The sequence below is a fragment of the Hippoglossus stenolepis genome, chromosome 4 (genome assembly GCF_022539355.2).
Source record: "Hippoglossus stenolepis isolate QCI-W04-F060 chromosome 4, HSTE1.2, whole genome shotgun sequence".
Lineage (NCBI taxonomy): Eukaryota > Metazoa > Chordata > Actinopteri > Pleuronectiformes > Pleuronectidae > Hippoglossus > Hippoglossus stenolepis.
In genome coordinates, this window is record NC_061486.1 from 27,210,918 (window position 1) to 27,229,372 (window position 18,455).

Here is an 18,455-nt window from a genome sequence, read left to right on the forward strand (position 1 = left end):
TACTTAGAGTTATACATGTGTTATCAGGATCACTCATTATTTCTTAAATCCTCAATAGTGTTCCAGCATAATCGGCATTGAGCTTTTTGCAATAATATCAGTTTTTATTGAAGTCCTTCAATTTAAAATAATTGGCTCATGTTGGATGCAGTTGGTTGGAAGTCGACCAGGAAACCAATTAACATGTTAAAGCAGTCGCTGTTTTCCTATCGATCTCTGTCTCTTGTATGGAGAACAAGGCCCATTTCAGTCTTATCTACTAGTTGAGAAGTAATTAATATGATTACATTTCTGTGCAGTAACCTGCAGGTGAAAAATGCAAAGTTACATTATATCATGAATATGTGGATGTGATCATTTATGTAAGAGGTAAAATACAAACTATGCAAGTTTGCATTTAATATGTGATCAGTAGGTGCGCACACAAAAGTGCTCTTTAGTGGTGCAGTGATCAGAGAAAGCACTACACTGACATCTGGTGGTGGCTGTTTGTAACACATGCATCAATACAGAAAATATAATGTATCATTTGACAATCACAATATACACATCTAAGCACTACATGGAAATGAACTATTAACTGCATATAGGATTTAAATGTTTTATGAAACGATCCATCCTGTTTTAGCATAGTCAAGGTATTTTTCTTGTGTTGTATCATCTCTCTATTTGTTAGACACTGGATTTTCTTGTTTTTGTCGATGTGCTCTCTTGCACACATCTATTGCACTTCTGTCCATCCTGGGAGGGATCCCTCACATGTGACCCTCCCTGAAGTTACTGCATTCTCCTTCCCATTTTAAAGTTTTTTTTTTTTTTGTAGCTTTTCCTTGCTCTAGTCGAGGGTTGAGGACAAAGGATGTTGCACAATTGTGATATATAAATACAGGCTGCACACATTTGATTGATTGATGTTCAAGTCCGACAGATGTTAGCTATCAGTAAATGCTGAGAAGACAAAATTACACAACAAATATCAACCAGTATTTTTCAAAAGGTATATTTATTTGTGTAGCCTTTAATTACATCTCTATTTACAGTTGTATTTCAACCATTTAAGTTGCTTCTAATCACTTATCAAACCAACAATGTTAGTTTGTGTTCTGACTCTTCTGGTGAGGATTTTTAGGCTCATAACTTCTCTCGTCACAGAGCTTGCAAAGTCAAACAGTCAGCCTCAATGAAAGACATTCAGGTTTTTACAAAGGAGCAGACAGCAGAGAGGAAGATATACATGTCACACACTCAGTTCTCCAGTTAACCACAACACTGGCAGCCCACTGCTGGCCTTAACTATTTAATGTTGTGGTGTTTTTGCTATTCAATGACAACGAAAACCTGACTTCCACTCTTTTCCAAGAAATCTCTGGATTGTATTAGGAGCACTGTAAAAAAAAATAGGACTTAAATGTCAAAGATGAACCAGATGTCTATAAAAAAAATCTAAATTAAGGACAAATATAAAATGAATCAATGGTTTACTCATTTCTTTATCTGTGACACACTATTTTTATAAAACACAATGATTGATACCCAACATGGAGCTTAAGAAAACTCAAGTGCCTGAAGAAAAACAAACATGGGTGCCTCACATCAGCTAATGTTCACTGTCATTGAACTAAAATTGAATAAATAAATTAACCCTCAAGGCAACTTGACCATTATACCATCTAAAGCTGTCCTATGATGAGAATTCTCACTAGTAGATAACATGGGAATTTTTCCATCTCTGCAATCGGTCCATTAAGACGTGTGCACAGCATCAAGCCTGTTGGTGGCAGCATAGAGATGCTACTTTACAGCAGGTCCTGGAAGGCTTCAAAACAACACCACAAATCACATACAAACCTCTGTACACAGATTCAAGGCTTGTTCTGCCAAAGGTGTCATACATTGAAAATTCTAGTTATATAATTTGACTTAAGATCATTTTTAATGAATTCACATTGACATTTAAGAGTCTTTTTCAATTCAGTGTCAAACAGATCCTAACTTAATCCACTGTGCTTCAGTGTTGTCAGACATAAATACCTCTGCACTTTAACTATTCCTGTATTAAGTTGTCCCTTTCGTAAGTGTCCAAGGTCTAATCCATAGGTCTAATGTGTGATAGTATAGTTTTATGATGAGAAAACATGACAGGAAAACAGGGTCCAGGACAAAAGTCATGTAATGTTTTCATAAATCCCAACATCAATGGAAGGATATGTTTTTAACATGTAGCTTCAGGGATGGTTGTTTCCAACAGTGGTGGTAGCTGCAGGTCAGGGGATTATTATGAGCCAACTGAACACCTGTTTAAAGTAAACGCTCCTGCACATCAGCTAGATAAACAAAGGGTAGGTTGAGGTCTGCCCGCCCACCGAGAACTAGATGGCTGTGGAAAGAACGACATAGCTAAAGCGGAATGTTATGCAAAGTCTGAGGACAGCTAGAAACTAAATGTTTTTTTTTGATGGCTGACCGGCCCCCCAACATGGCAGGATTTCACACGGCTCTGCTGATAGCCAGTCTGACTGTGAGAGAGAGCAGGGCAAAGAGCTCTGCAAACAGTTCTACTATACATTAATGGCATAAAACACAAAGTTAGAGACCTTTGATGTTATGATATGAAGTGTAAAATAAACAACTTCGGGTCATTATGAAAGTGGGGCGGGGCAAATGAGACTATGAGCTAATTTGAGACTATACAGTCTAGTTAATTAAAGTCAAAATCTGCTTTCTGGTTGATTTGAGGTATCCAGCCTCAACTCTTCCTCCCTGTCTCCCACTTGTCATCCACTACACTGTGCATGTCTTCAAACACATCACAGAGTGAAGGCGCATCCATTTTCTACTCTATATGATTTAATAAATGTTATACTGCTGTTGGGTGCACTCAGACAGAAAAAGGGCAAGGTGGGCCTGCATTTGGATGACCTAGAAAATGCAATAGTTACCCTTTGCATAACCTGACTCACGCTAGTCTGACGCTGAAGGCTGAGGCAATGTTACAGAGGAAGGACAATTTTAGAAAACCCAGGCATGTCCAAGACTAATGGCGCATCTGGTTGTCACAGGTGGGAGGTGACTACTCGCAGTTAGAATGTGTAGCCAGCTGGGGGCGCTTTGTCGTCTTTGTTGCTCTCCAGGGAGAAAGGAGGAATGCGAACATCAAAGTGGGAGCCATCAGTCCTTTCAATACGAAACGTCCCCCTAAACACAAATACAGAACCAGAGGAGTGAACATTGTGCACATAGGAGGGGACCAGTGATTCCAGTAAAACAAAATGTTAATCACTGAGAAGATGTAGAAAGTGTAGCATATATGGAATGTGTGAAACAGTAAAGTGATTTATTAATGAGCAAACTCACCACATATGACCACTGGGGGCTTGTAGAGATACGTGGCTGCTGTACTGAAAGGCCGGCTGCTCTTTAGACAACACCGGCTCCTGCAACAACACAGAGACAACATGAGATCAAGCTCCTCTGAGGTTAAATTTGTCTTTTAAGTTCAAGACACTGAACAGCTGGTTAAGTGATGTTTTTCACCAGGTAACAACACTCTGCTCTCCAGACTTTGTGTTCATGTATGTGTGTGTGTTTGCTGACCCTGCCCACGACTCCTCGTCCTCGGACCGTCTCCAGAGTTCCTGACAGGCTGAAGATCCTCCAGTGCCTCTCTCTCAGCTGAACCACCTCACTGCCCATGTTCTCCAGACGGATACAGTATCGCCACTGTCAGAAGAAAACACACAGAAGCATTTTAATACTCTGAGTCAGGGTTAATAGTCTTCATGAAGTATATTGTGATCACTTCTAAATGTGAGTGTCCTATGGGGTCATTACACATAATATTTCCAAGACAACTTTGCTACTCACCCAGTAAACATGAGAGTTCTGGGCCTCCTGAGAAGAAGAAGAAAATATTTCCATTAGTATTTAAAAAGGGATCACAGACAAAAGTACATCAAAACATTAAACCGCTGATTGGCAGACCCAAATAACAACAATGCAGGGTTTGACAGTGACAGTGTGGCACTTGGATTTGTGACTAAAAATAGGTGTGCAAAATGTAAAATGTATTAAGATATATTTAAGATAATGGTTATTTTTTCAAAAAAAAAAGCTGATAGTACAACAATTGTGATAACGCTGATCGTAACTGATATTGTCTGTTGAAAAAACATTTGATTTCATGAGGGGCACTGGCTGAGCTCGGAGCGAGCCAGACAACCTGCTTACAAGAGCTGCTGGAGCAGTCGCAGCCTTTGACTATTTTGGCATTTAAAACTAACTTTATTAAACAGGTGTTTATACAGCTTATTCTCTAGATCATTATCCTGCTGCATTAGCGAGTAAAAATAAGTGTGTGTGTGAATGTGCGATATTATTTGGGCACAATGGGAACTGTGGTTGGAAATATATGGGTTCACTAAGCCTTAATGCTAACATTCACTGTAGAAAACCTTCAGCTGCAGCTTCTCATTTATATCTGGTTAAAGTAACAAGTCAGCGGTTGATCATAAGTTGTCGCTAATTAAACTGCTGCTGTTGATTGTGTCTCAGCATGCTGTTGTTAAATACCTGCCAAAGATAGTTTTTGAGAGAAGAACCTTCACTCCGTTCCACCACTTAAAAACCACAAGTTTCTTTAGTTCCATTAAATCCAACAGAGTGAGACATCACATCACAAAAAAACGTCATCAATAATAAACAGTTTGAAACAAAAATAATAAAAAAATATTTTTTATTAAAATAAAATATTTTTTGCTTTCAAATGTCTCATTGTATTCCTTCATTAAAAGAAAGTTCTAAGCTTGTTATGATTGATAACATTTGCGATGTAAGAGCACATGCAATCCTTCAACAAGTCCCGTCATCAGGTCCTGTAATGCAATATAGATAAGTTTTGAGGGCTGACATGGCCCAGGATGTGCTTAAAGAAGATAAAATAGCATCAAAATATATTTCAGGTATTATTCATGTACCCTCATGCCCATGTAGAAGGGGATGACAGTGACTCGGATGTTCTCAGTGGTCTCCCTGTGGACGTCTGAGAGCTCCAGCCAGGGATGGTTTTTCTCCTGCCACGCCTTCAGGGTGTCTCTGGATGTGAATGGAGGAGCTACAGAAGGCGAAGAAAATATTTACAAAAAACATTGTTTTCAATCTCTTCTACATTGTCACAGTGTACTTAATGGAGCCTATTGTATGTTTACAATACATGTCTATCATGAGGTATATAGTTGGGTCCAAAAGTATTTGGACATTGACACCGACTCCCCTTGGTGAAGATTTAACCCCTTGACAATATCCAGCCTGGTCAAGAAACCTCTCGAGGACGTTGGAGGGTCATTGTCAAAATCTTCCTAGATTCAGCCAAATTTTGCAATCTGATGGGACAGTGTTCCACAGTGCAGCTCGATAATGCCCCAAAATTATATCATGAAAGCAGCCTAGGAGGTTCTCAAGGCAAAGAAATTCAATGCTCTTTAATGACCAGGTCACATTAGTTTTTTATGTATGTATATGGTCACTGAAGGCATACGAATGGGCACTGAAAAAGGTGTGAAGACTGAAGTAGAGACTGTGGTAGAGTGTTTACATTTTGTTGGGTTGTACATGAGGAAGCGCTCAAACAGCTCATGCTGGATGGGGACCTGCTCTGTGGAGTTGTAGGGAAGGATGTCTTCATGGCTCACATAGTCCAGACCTGAGGAAAGAAACAGACACACTGTCACATGGGGATGAGATAGAAAACAATAATAACATCCTCAAACGCAGTGTTTTATAGTGTATGGGAGGTAAACTACTGACGAGACAAACTCAACTCTGCTGTAAGAGGTGAAACTTAAATGTAACTGAGAATGTAAATGGGTGCCGAGCTGGAAAGTTTCATTTATCATGTAAACCCGATTGAAATTAAACAGAAAATGATTGGATAAAGAACATAATGGGTCCACCAATGTGTAACAAGACAGTGAGGTCTGTGCATCCTGACTGGTCTTTACATGGTTACATACCTGGGATGGCGTACAGGGCTCTGCTGTCGTCATGGTTGGCCAGAAACGTTACTGCCTCTGTCTGAGACCTCTGAGACTGTCAAAACAAAACACACAACAGTCACACAACTGTTGACACACACTAATGAATTAAACAACCCACAGTTGTGGCTTTAGCTTCTTTTACACAGAGATCCTCATTGTGCTACAATTGCTTGATTACTATGAACCAAGAAGTCGACAGTTACAGCCGAGCACATGGGATTTCAGAAGAGACTGAAAAAGGGCTTTTGTCAACCTATAACATTTCCACTCATTGCACTGAATGCACTAGCTTATTGTAAGAGGACCCATCTCACATTGGGCAGACGTTACCAAGTCTCACTGGCCCGGAAAGACATCTACAAGAATTGTGTCCTTCATTCCCTCTGCAATAACCAGCCTGAACAATATAAAATAGATACTGCACTTTAACCTGTTTTTGTCAGTTGCTGTTTTTAACAGTCCCTTCTAATGTGCCTATTCTGGAATTTGGTTTAGATGTGTAAACTAGAAACAGTGTTCACTTATTTTGTCGCAAGAGTCGTGACAAGTAAATTTTTACACTAAAAAACAAATGTTAAGTGATGTAAGATTGTTGTCAGATACTTTTCCATTCTGACATATACAAAATAATCTGGAATTTAACCAATATGCAGTGAATACAACAAATAATAATATATATGAATTACTGAAACTATCTGAATCTGCTTGTCTGTCTGGACTCACCCACAATTTCTAGGGGCAGTTTAGATTTTTGGGCTGGGAAATATAAACCAAATATCTCTGTATTTTTTGGTTGAATGCCAAAACACGATAGTCATATCCACAACTGAGATATCACAAGAAATGTTGTCATAACAGCTGGTGATCAAAATGGAACAGCTACAAAATATATCACCATGTAAATTAAAAATATATAAAATAAATTGCCTCATTAAACAAAATAAATAAAGATAGTATTACTAGAATATATAGTTTTTGTATAAGTAGGTTAGGAACAGCTAAGTGAAAAGGTATGAGGCTCATTAACTACTTAAGAAAAGTTTTAATCCCACTGCAAAAAATAAAAAATATGCTAAAAGATCTGTTATAGGTACTTTGGCCTCGGATTACTCCAGAACTACACAGTAAAAGTACTCAATACAATTTGGACAAGTAGCTACAAAAATACATGGCATATAAACTACTTATGGAAGAACGGTTAGTATTAGAGTATTTAATATCAGACTTTCAATAACTTCAAGTTACAGTTGTGGGACTAAATTTCTCTAAATTGATAAACTGTTCAAGTTTAGCAAATGTTTTGATTAGATACTGGTAACATTTTTACACGGTGTATGAATATGATCCAATCTTATTTCCATATCATGCATTTTGTCTCTAATCTTTTTTTGAAAACCAGAAGTAGTCACTTGCTTACCCTCACGCTGAATCTGATATATAATTCATCAAAACTGTATTGTTTGTGTTTAGAAGGAATTTCATCACCTCTCTTCAGGTAAGTCTCTGATACTGGAACATGTGTCTTGAGAGAGTGGGAAATAGGACAACATGTACCATAAAAGTCTGAATATGGGCGCACTCCAAATTTATGGGCAGCATTTCATAGGCTTGTAACAGGCTTTGTTTGAAGGCAGAAGGATCGTAGCAGGGATTGTAGCAGCAGCACATCGTTGAATACACTCCTTGTACTGGAGTTTGTGGTGCAGTTGCGGGACGTGAACAAGCAGAGGAAGAGTGGGGGCGGGGTTGCCAGGAGTGTATAAGAGAGGAGACTACTGTCTTCTCCTCAAGAGAAATACAAACACGAGCACAGCTTTGTATTGACACTGTGTTGCTTAATTCTATACCCACCTTAAAAATAAATGGTAAATATACCTCCCAGCCCTAATAGATGTAACAAATATGTAAGTCCTAAAGGAAAACTATACAGGAACTTACTATGTGAGGGCAGTCCCTAGTGTCAATCAAGACTTGGTAATAGGTGTGAGTCTTCCCCTTAACCTCTTTGGAACCGTGGCCTCCTGGTGGATCAGGTTTGCTGAAGGAACAAAGTGAAACAGGGACAATTTGATCTAAGTTGAAAGGGAAAACAAGTCTGACCCAGAAACAGAGTCATTAAAGACCCATTGGTGCAGTTTGCAGCAAGAGATGGAGCTTTACCTGTCAGACACGGGAGGGGTGATGTCTCTGTCGTAGAGTCGGGCATGCCAGGGAAACAAGACGATGCCTCTGTAGCCAAACACGCTGTGGAGAAACAGCTGAGGAGAGCAAAACAACAAGGAGGGAAGGGATAAGTCCATGTTAGATTATACATGTGGGAGGTTTAATAAAGCATAAATTAGATGGGATTACAGTCACTTGACAAGATCATGCAAATGTGCACAAAGTTACTGATTCATCAAAACAGACCAGACTTTCAAATCATATGACAGTACAGTAATATTTAAAAACAAGTCTAAAATGTATAAAAATTATTTACTTCTTTAGAGTGTGCGTCAGTGCGTGTGTGTGTGTCTTACTTGTCCCGTTTCATATTTGCCATGTTGCTTCACAGCCTCAAACACTCCGACTGTTTCCAAAACCTTCCCCTCAGGCCTGTTCCTGCCAAAAACAGGCACCACCATTACACACTGGACACTGTGTGTGAGTGTGAGTGAATGTATAATTGTACACGCATGCACACATGACTATAGATCATGACCATATGATCACAAACTACCGTACAGGCCTGTTTATTGTACATGTGGACTAAGGTCAAAACAACATCATATATGGATAAACAACTTGTAAGTCCCAGAGGAGTCTCACAAAGGAAATCTAAGAGATTTGAAGAGAAAAGGCTTCAGGATTTTACCTCCTACAGAGAAGACTGGTAATCGTCCTTATAGGGGGGGAATCCTTCTGCTGCCTCTCTTTAACCGCTCTCCTCAGTCGTAATCTCAATCACAACTTTGACAAGATTGAATAAAACATCTACACTTGTCAGATGTCAACAAACAGGACTACCAGTCAATCTAATCTCTGTGTCCTCGCCTTCAGCCTCGCAACAACACACAGAGACTTAGAGTGCATATTACCATTGACAACAACAGCTGGTCACCTCAAATAAATAACATGCATACTTCTGTGCTTCCTGCCAAGCTAATCTTCACAACAGAGATGAAGAGAGGGGATTAATGAGGTGGATATATGGACAGAGGGATTTAATATTTCACTGTAGGTTATCTTCAGGTTATTTTCATATCGTGGCTTTATTGGAGAATAATAATCACTAGGTAACCTGATTTTATCATAAGAAAAATGGTTAAAACCGGAATCCTGACATTTAAAGTCAGATTTATGCTTTTTGTTTAGCCACGTGTTTGCGTAGACAAGAAATGCTAATTTTTTTTACATATTTGATATTCATGCTTGTGTACTGCAAGTGCTACTGGAATATTCCACAAGAGAACACAACACAAAACTCAGACAATAAAGAACTTCTGGATTTGCATCCTGTGAAGACATGGAGAAATTGGATGTCATGTGCTCCTCCTGCTCATGTGCGTATTACATCCTGTAGACGTGCACAATGGACGCACCAAACGGATGTGATACACGAGGCAGCAATGATGGTTAAACACAAGTAAATCTGCGGGCTAAGGGCAAGGAGCCACAAAGAGACCTGGGGCCTCATTTATTATGCACAAAACAGGTTCTGAAAGATGCGTAGGCCACTTCTCATGCAAACGTTGGGATTTATTAAAACAAACAAGAAACAGGCGATACAACCTCATATTCTGACAGTGTGAAGGGAATATTTTTTTGCCACCACCTTTGAATTTGATCTTGTTTTAATTCAGGCACTGTTCTATCTATCGTACTCACTGTATTAACAGCAGCAGCGTATCAGAGTATTTTATTTATTAGTGACCTCACTGCTGTGGCCACCAAACAATCTTTCTTTCTTTTCCTCCACCTCACAAACAAACACCTTGATGTTGGTGTCAGAAAGTTGCGCTTCTTCTTTTCATTGCTTGATGTCATGATTCACCATAGAAACCCATTGGTCAGCAGGATAACATAATATTCATGAGGTGCATTGCATTGACCATTTATGATTGAATGTGGGCGTGTAGAGGGCGGAGTATGAGGCAGATGCACGTATGAACGTTTCCAGGTGAAGTGTGATTTATAAAAGGTAAAATTGCCTTCATGTGGCGTGTGCATGGTTTTTTGCGCAATTTTCGGCTTTTGTGCGCATATACACTTTTAGTATGAATACTACGCACTGTTTTATAAATGAGGTCCCTGAACAATTACATCTCGTGAAAATCTGTTGTGCTCTCAGGCTGCACTGCAGTGAAAACTGAGATTTTACCAGCTGATCGATGAATATTTTAACCTCCTGCTTTAGCAAAAAATAAGGGAAAATTTAGACTACATTAAATGATCTGAGCATTGGTAGCAAATTATTTCTTAATGACAATGGACTATTTGTAATACTTAACAGACCCTACTTGACACTGTGTAGATATAAAAATATGCAAGTATTGAGGTTTTCATTATAATACCCAGCACCTGGCCTCCAGTTTTAACATGGGCTCTACTGTTCTCTTTTAACCTCTGCAACAATCTGAGAAATGTCAATACACTGTGTAGACACAGAATCAGATCTAAATATAGAAAACCCACTGCAAACCCAGGGACTTGCTTCAGCCAACAGCTGTATGTACACACTCAGGACACACACATGACCCTGAACACAGGTCATTGTGTCACTGAGCTCTCAAGTAGTTTTATAAAGCTACTAAACTAAAGTTAGACATACACATTAATGCTGAATCATTACTGCTGCTTTCCATCCACTGCGTGGGCACTCACCCACCTGTGCACCCACTCTGAGACTACACTCTCTTTCTGTTATGCTCTAAACTAATGTCTTTAGCACTTTTTCCTGGGTGATCAGATAAAGCAGCTACAAAAATAATACCCAATACTTTTTCTTTTTTTAGGGCAACACTTTTATTCAACCACAAGCTGCTGCTGCAAACGCCGAGAAGAACAGTTGAGCATGTCACTGACGTGCAATGCTACCTAACAACAAAAAAAGTGCTGGAAAATCGTAACCATTTTGAGAGCAACTGTCTGAGCTGAATTACTAAATTATCATCAGTCGTGTGGAGAGTCAAAATGAGACTGTCTTATATGTTACTAATGATAGCACTAAGTCTGTAAGCTCTGAGCACATGTCCAGGCTGACAGGGTGGATAGATTTGCTTCGTCATGGTTTGTGAAGGGGGTTTTCATTGAAGCAGCAGTTTGAAACAGTCATGAAAACGTAAATTTAGTCGAACCCTAGGAACAGTTAGCAATAGAAGTTAAACCATTACATTTTAAACGTATAATTCTTGTGTGTAATGGAATTATTTTCTGAGATGCCTTAAATGCCTGGGGTGCTGCTCTGTGAGCACCGAGTGTTATAACAGCACCATGGACATGTGCATAATAATGAAATGATATATATATATATATGGTTGCAAAATTCCGGGAATATTCAAAGTTGGAAACTTTCCATGGGAATATACGGGAATATACGGGAATTAACGGGAATTAACGGGAATAAACTGGAAATTTTGTGGGTAATTTATACTAACTGTATTTACCTTGTCATATACAGACATAAATATAAACATTTAGTTTTGTCATAAGCTGATTTGAGCCCTGAGGAAACTTTGGGCACTTGACTATATGCTTCTGCATCTTTGTGGCATTCTTAACATAGGTCTTTGCACAGTATTTGCAAATGTACACAGCCTTTCCTTCTACATTGGCTGGGGTGAAATGTCTCCACACATGAGATAGTGCACGTGGCATTGTTCTGTAGAATAAGATGAGAAAAAAGCTTGTAAAAAACACTAATGCAATGCCAGAGATATAAATAGTTAGCTAAACAATTGGAATCCAGTAATATCATCAAAACTTACCTGACTAGTCCTTGGGCTAATGCAGTAGTGTGGCCTCAATAGCCCTGCTGTAGTGTGCAGGATGCTGGGAATTATCTGTGCATGTGATGGAAGAATGCACTGCACATGGAAGAATGCACTGCACATGGAAGAATGCACTGCGCATGTGATGGAGAAATGCACAGTGCAGGGTTGAAATTCAACGTGCAGCGTGTGCTGCATTCCATACATCTTTAAAATAGAGTTTTTAATTATTTTTTTATTGCTCAGCGTTTAATTTGCGGTAAAAAATGTTTTTCTAAATTCCCAAAATTCCCGAGCTTAACTTCCCATGGAAAGTTTCCGAAATTTTCCGCCCCTTTGCAACTATACTATCTATCTATCTATATCTATATCTATATATATATATATATATGGCACTTTTCTTAACAATGTTACAAAGTGATTACAATGACAAAAAATCAATGAGATAACAATAGAAAAAATAAAAAGGATTTGTCAGTGTAAATGAGAACCAATTTCATAAAAAGAAGGTTTTGATAGGGGATTTACAAAAAGCGAGAGAATAAGTCTAGGTCCAATAGGGAGCGAATTCCACAATAGTAAAGGCTGATAGTAAAGGCTTTCTCACCATTTGAGACCTGTAGGTAACCAGCACTGCCCCATCCATGGATCTGAGCAGTCGCCAGAGCACATACCGTGTTAATAAATGTGAAATATATTTAGGTGCATAGCCATTTAACGTATTTTGGAACTTCTATTTTTTCAACATTCTGCAATTATGTTTCAATAACTTACATGTCATATGACCTAGTGACACTAAACCAAGACTGAATTTTCATTCTCTTTTTATTGGATTTTAGGGATTTTTCCATTTTATATTAACATTAAAAGGAACAATTCCAAACCAGATATTATTCTGTAAATCATCCCAAAATAAAATATAAGTGATTAAGAAGACACCACTGCATCCTGAGTGAAGGTCGGTAATTTTGCTTAACACAATTTTATTTAATGAAAGGTCAATTCCATTAATCTGAGCCTTTTCTTCTAGATACAATCTAATTCAAAAGATCTTCTGTCGATCATAACAAGCTAACTCGATATATTGCTTAACAGGCTATAGGAGTACTGCTATGTTAATCATTAGCCTACACTATAGCCACAGCTTATAACAGCAATTCTTAGTAACATGGGAGATGATAAACATTTTACTTATTACTTGATTATCTTTAATAGATTTTAAACATGGCTTCTATTACCTTTTTTTTTTATTAATTTCCCCCCCAAAATACGTTTCCTACGCATGTTCTGCATTAAATTTGCACTTTAACTCTCATTTGTAAACCAAAATAGCATAGCATGACTGCAGAAGATGTCTCAGTGGCATGTGAGGCCTTGTGTCAAGTTCCAAAAGGCTGATATTGCAAAGTGAGATGTAAACAATCAGAGCTCTAACAATAAACAATAAATCCTCCAATGTGGATCATGGACGTTAAACCAATAAGATGCCTACAGTTATCAATATACTCACTGTCATGCACGAATTTAAACCAATATGCTAGATAATTAGCAGATTGTTGCTTCCCATTAAATGCATAATGACACTACTGATCTTATTCTTACACATAACAGCAGAATGGCCCAGGGTAAGGGTCACCGTTATTTAACATGCTGGCTGGAGGCAGGTGTTGCACAATGCATTGTGCTAGCTTAGCGGAGCAGCAGAGGACGACTGTCCCGTTCTGGTTTTCTGCTGCTACACATCAGTTCATGTCCAAACACCGGGCTCATAATGTGGACACCAACACCAGCCACGTGTCCCCTCAACATAAAACTACAGCCAGGGTCTTTTGGGGGGGCCATCTTGAAAACCTCGTACTTAGCTAAAGTCTTTAGCATGTTAGCATCGGCACGAGAGGACACTAGCTGCGTATCTCACCGTGACGACATGAACCTCACCAGCGGAGCTCCGCCGGTCAGTCCGCAGCTCCGGCACTGTGGCCGATGTCTGAACGCCTCGAAGCCGCTGCTGCTGTCCGCCACGCTCAGTATTCTGTGGGTGTGTTTCCTGTTGTATTTACTGACAGTGCTCCACAAGCCACGGCGGAGCGCAGAGGCCGCCATCTTTCCTGCCCTGACACCATAGCACGCTCACACACACTAATGGACATCTCTCGTGCTGCTTTCACGGGACTGCGGAGACTTCGTAATTCCTAAACTTTTATTTTTTTATACTTTAAAAACAGCATTGCTTATTTGTTCCCAATAGTTTTTTTTTAAAACTGTTTCCTATTGTTTTCCTTCAATTTTATTTTTTTAATCTTTTAACGCAGCTTGCAACTGTGCTTTGAAAGGTGCTATATATAAAGTTTATTGTTATCATTATTAGTAGAATTATTATTACTTGTAATACTACTTACTATTAATGCATATTATTATATCTTGCAATGACAAAATACATCGTCCAAAAATCTGATGTTTAAATTGAAATGTAGTTTTTCCAGCAAAACACTTTACGACCGTATGAAGAGACACTGAACGCACCAAAAGAGCTCACATGTAACGAGCAACGTTTAAAATAAATATGAAACAAAACGTATCGTCCTATAATTTAATAAACGTGAAACATGTAAAAAGATTAAAAGTTTTAAAAATACAATGAGTGTTTTAAGAATAACATGTCATACGGTTGGTCATGTGAGCGAAAACGTCATCGAGTCACATGGCAAACAACATGGCCGCTTACTTGTTGTAATATTTCTACCTCTAGCTGTTGTTAGCGCTTGAACTCTCCGTTTCATTGTGTACTGATGTAAAACAGGTACAGTCCGTTTTCTTATTGTTATTATTTGTACCCAGGCAGGTTTTCTTTGACTGTGAACGAACCTGGTGATAGATAGAGTCCGACTTCCCTGTCACAGTCCCCTGGATTAAAACCATGGCCTCATCATTTGTGGTCGGGGATCAGTTCAGGAACAAGGTGACAGAGTTATTAGAAAACACAGACTCATCTCTGCCACATCCACTGAGAGAAGAGCTGCAGGAGATCCTCGACAAACCAGCAGCAGCGGCCCTGTCCTTCAGCACAGCAAGGAAACTCAAGAGATTCCTTCAGGACCAAGGTAATGAGATGTGTTTGCACGTTTATATACAGTGACCACTGACATAGTTCACTGACTGAATTACATATAATATAGTAACATGGTAGATGATTAAATTACTGTGCAAACTACAGACAATGTGCTCCCTCTGGGTATAGGGGATTTTGTTGTTATAAGAATTATATTAATATTTTTATTCAATAACTGTCTGAAAATATTTCCTTTTATAAGGCCTGTAACATTTTACCTTATTGGAGGTTGATGAAATGATTAGAGCAAATCTGAAGAAAACCATTAAATGCGCTTTGAACCATGCCGACTACAATGTATTAATTTGAAATGCATTAACCTTTATTAACTAATGGAGGTATACAAAAATCTAAATAATTTCAACAGGGGGTGTCTTATGTCTTATTTCAGTATTTGACTTCAAACATTTCTCATGGCCGTTTCTTCTCAGGGCATCCATTCTACCTGCATGAGTTGTTGGAAGACAGTTCACTGAACCTGCCTGAGTTTGTGAAGCCTCCCAGAGTAAGTGAAGCCATGCACATGCTGGACAAGTTGTAGTCCATGTCTGTTATAGCTGTTAACCTGATAAGGGTTAGTTGTAATAAAATAATTATTGTACACAGCTCTTAAATCGCCATGCCGTAACACTAGTTGTCTGACTTTCCATTTGTGGTGGACACTTGAAATACACGGGTTGCGGTAAAAATAAGAACACTACATCTTGGGGTGGTTTTTAGTGACTGTGAAGTACAAGTTCCAACATGAGTGTCGTGTAGACCTGTGAGAGGGAAAGGGAGAGAACCCTGTCTGAAACTGAATCTCTATCATCAGGACCACAGCTGGAATCATGTCACATTAAAGTCTGATGTTTCTCTCTAACTGCAGAACCCTGAGCTGGTCGCACGTCTGGAGAGGATCAAAACCAAATTGGCCAATGAGGAATACAGTAGGATCACACGTAATGTCAACAGTCAGGTAAAACTACTCAAAGATTACAAGTACGTTTCTGGGTTAATGTCTCAGGGACAATATGTGTCAGAGATATTATAGTAGAAACACCGTATATTATGAAATGTAGAGGTCTTATTACTTATTTGACTGTAGTGTCAAATCATATATTGTCCAATCATTTTAATTATGATGTGATCGTTACTGCAGCTTAAAAAGGGATGTTTACAAAAACAAAGAAACTATAAGCTCATTTATTTTTCATTTCAGCATTTCTACAACCACTTTTACTTTAAATGACACAATCACATTGTTTGAGCCAATAACACAGTGATGATTATTCTAAAGATCGCATCAGAATTAAGACACATAGACTATGGTCAGATTCATTCATGATGACATGGGGTATTTAATATGTACAGTGCTGATCTTTGTAGCAGACTAGCTCTCCTATCAGACACAATGAAGATTTGCACTTCGTAATTAATATTTTAAATATTTTTCCTTTTCTCCAGGAAATCAACAGAAATGGAACATTAGCAGATTTTGGACGGGAAGGTTCGTCACATGTTCATTATCTTACAGCAGCTGAATTAATATTGTGTCTAAAGTTAAGAAATTCACGTAAACAGAACCTGAATTGTGTCGCATCTTTTTTCTCTGTCTCTTTCTGCAGTGCGATCAGCCAAAGCAGTGGTGGTAACCGTATTCAACTTCCTGGTCACAGTGGTTGCTGCCTTTGCCTGTTCATACATGGGCAGTCAGTACCTGTTCACTGAAACAACAGCGGTACATAAACTTTTTCTTTCACTTTTAATTGTTCCACCCATACACTATATATAAAAATAGAAAACATGTCACCACTTCCTCCCTCTATCTAGAAATTAACTAATCATACGAATACTGCCATCTTGGGTTTTTGGTGCATACACATGCTCGACCAATCGCAAGTCAGTCTCAGCTGTTAATCATGACGTGTTTTTCAGCATCAAATAACTAACTAAAACCAAACTTGCGGGAAAAATTTGCACTTGAACAAACATCAGTCTGAGAAGAACTACCATAAATGACAGAAAGTATCTTTGAGAAAAATGGATTTGACGTGTTCTTTGACTTTGTAGTTTGGCCATGTCCCATCCACTAACATGGAGGAGGCAGGATTTATGACCAATACTGCACTGCTGGCAATCAATGGCGATCAAGATGATTTGGCCTCACTTTTGAGAGCAGTCATGTCGTCCATCTTTGTGTAGTCTATGGGTACACCCATCTTAATTCATAGCAATCCAATACAACAGCCATGTAATGAAATTGTACACGTAGAATCATTGTCATACTTGGTTTTTGTGGACATTTCATCTCAGATGTGTTTAATCAATTCATAGCATTAAACTGACAGGGGGTGATTTAATTAATTATCATTAATGGTTAATGTCAATTGAAAAACTTTTGGGATGAGAAACACAATATAACATAAGTTAACAAGTTCAACACAACCACAATGAAGAACTTATTAAGTGATGACACCACAGGCTGTAAAACCAGGTATGTTGAATGAGTTCAAGTCAACACATACTAGCATCGACTCTCCTGTGATAAAAATGGATGTCAACTGTGTTGTTGTGCTTGTGTTTCCTAAATTTGGCTTTTGTTTTTGTTTCTGACGCGTGTTTTTCAGAGAGTGATATCAGCTGTCATCGCAGCATCAGTAGTCGGTCTGGCTGAGCTTTACGTCCTGGTCCGGACCATGGAGGGAGATCTAGGAGAGCCATAGCAGCCGTGCACAACAAATGAGGGAAACACAAATCTTTGTAAGCGAACCCAGCCAGGTCAGAATATCTGGATTTGAGGGGAGTTTAGTGAAAACATTCTGTACATTTTGCTTTAAATTTGGTGGTATGAGTTTAAAGTTACTGAGAATTTACAAATGAATGACACTAGTACCACTAAAGGGAGGCTGGAAAATTACAAGAAAGCAAAATGATTTAAAATAACTGAATATCTGTGACTGAGATACATCTGCTTAATCTGACATTCCAATGATTCACGCTTTTTAAATTAAATCTAAACACGAGTCAAATTTTCTATTTATTTAAAGGTATTTTATATTTCATATTTTTCCTGAAACTACATACTTTAGTTTTTCTTCCTCCTCGTTCTCCTTGGCACTTCCCTATACAAATTGAATGTTGCTAATTTTTCTGTGATTTCTTCTATTCTGTTCTCAGATGTAATTATATTTTTGTGTTCAATAAAATCATCAGTGGTGACTGAAGATAATCCATTCAATTGTACATTGTAGTTCATCTTCCTTGCTTTCACTTCTTGCAAAGTTAAACAGGATATATGGGAATACTTTTGTAAGAACACTCTGACACAGGGACTTGATAACACTGATGTTAGAATTGGATCTT

General features: G+C 38.5%; 2 protein-coding genes across 2 annotated transcripts; one reads left to right on the top strand and one right to left on the bottom strand.

Annotated features, from left to right (window-relative positions):
• Nucleotides 1-984: 984 nt before the first annotated feature.
• poldip2 (polymerase (DNA-directed), delta interacting protein 2) lies at nucleotides 985-14,152 on the bottom strand. Its single transcript, XM_035154210.2, has 11 exons — nucleotides 13,920-14,152; nucleotides 8,552-8,627; nucleotides 8,193-8,290; nucleotides 7,971-8,070; nucleotides 6,009-6,084; nucleotides 5,591-5,698; nucleotides 4,974-5,110; nucleotides 3,865-3,891; nucleotides 3,595-3,720; nucleotides 3,355-3,434; nucleotides 985-3,195 (listed from the first exon to the last, which is right to left on the bottom strand). Exons 1-11 carry the CDS (start codon nucleotides 14,102-14,104, stop codon nucleotides 3,081-3,083), a joined length of 1,128 nt encoding a protein of 375 aa, XP_035010101.1. The 5' UTR covers nucleotides 14,105-14,152; the 3' UTR covers nucleotides 985-3,080.
• Nucleotides 14,153-14,697: 545 nt separating this feature from the next.
• tmem199 (transmembrane protein 199) lies at nucleotides 14,698-18,325 on the top strand. The gene is made up of 6 exons (XM_035155383.2): nucleotides 14,698-15,102; nucleotides 15,542-15,615; nucleotides 15,979-16,068; nucleotides 16,557-16,599; nucleotides 16,718-16,830; nucleotides 17,720-18,325. Exons 1-6 carry the CDS (start codon nucleotides 14,919-14,921, stop codon nucleotides 17,813-17,815), a joined length of 600 nt encoding a protein of 199 aa, XP_035011274.1. The 5' UTR covers nucleotides 14,698-14,918; the 3' UTR covers nucleotides 17,816-18,325.
• Nucleotides 18,326-18,455: the final 130 nt, after the last annotated feature.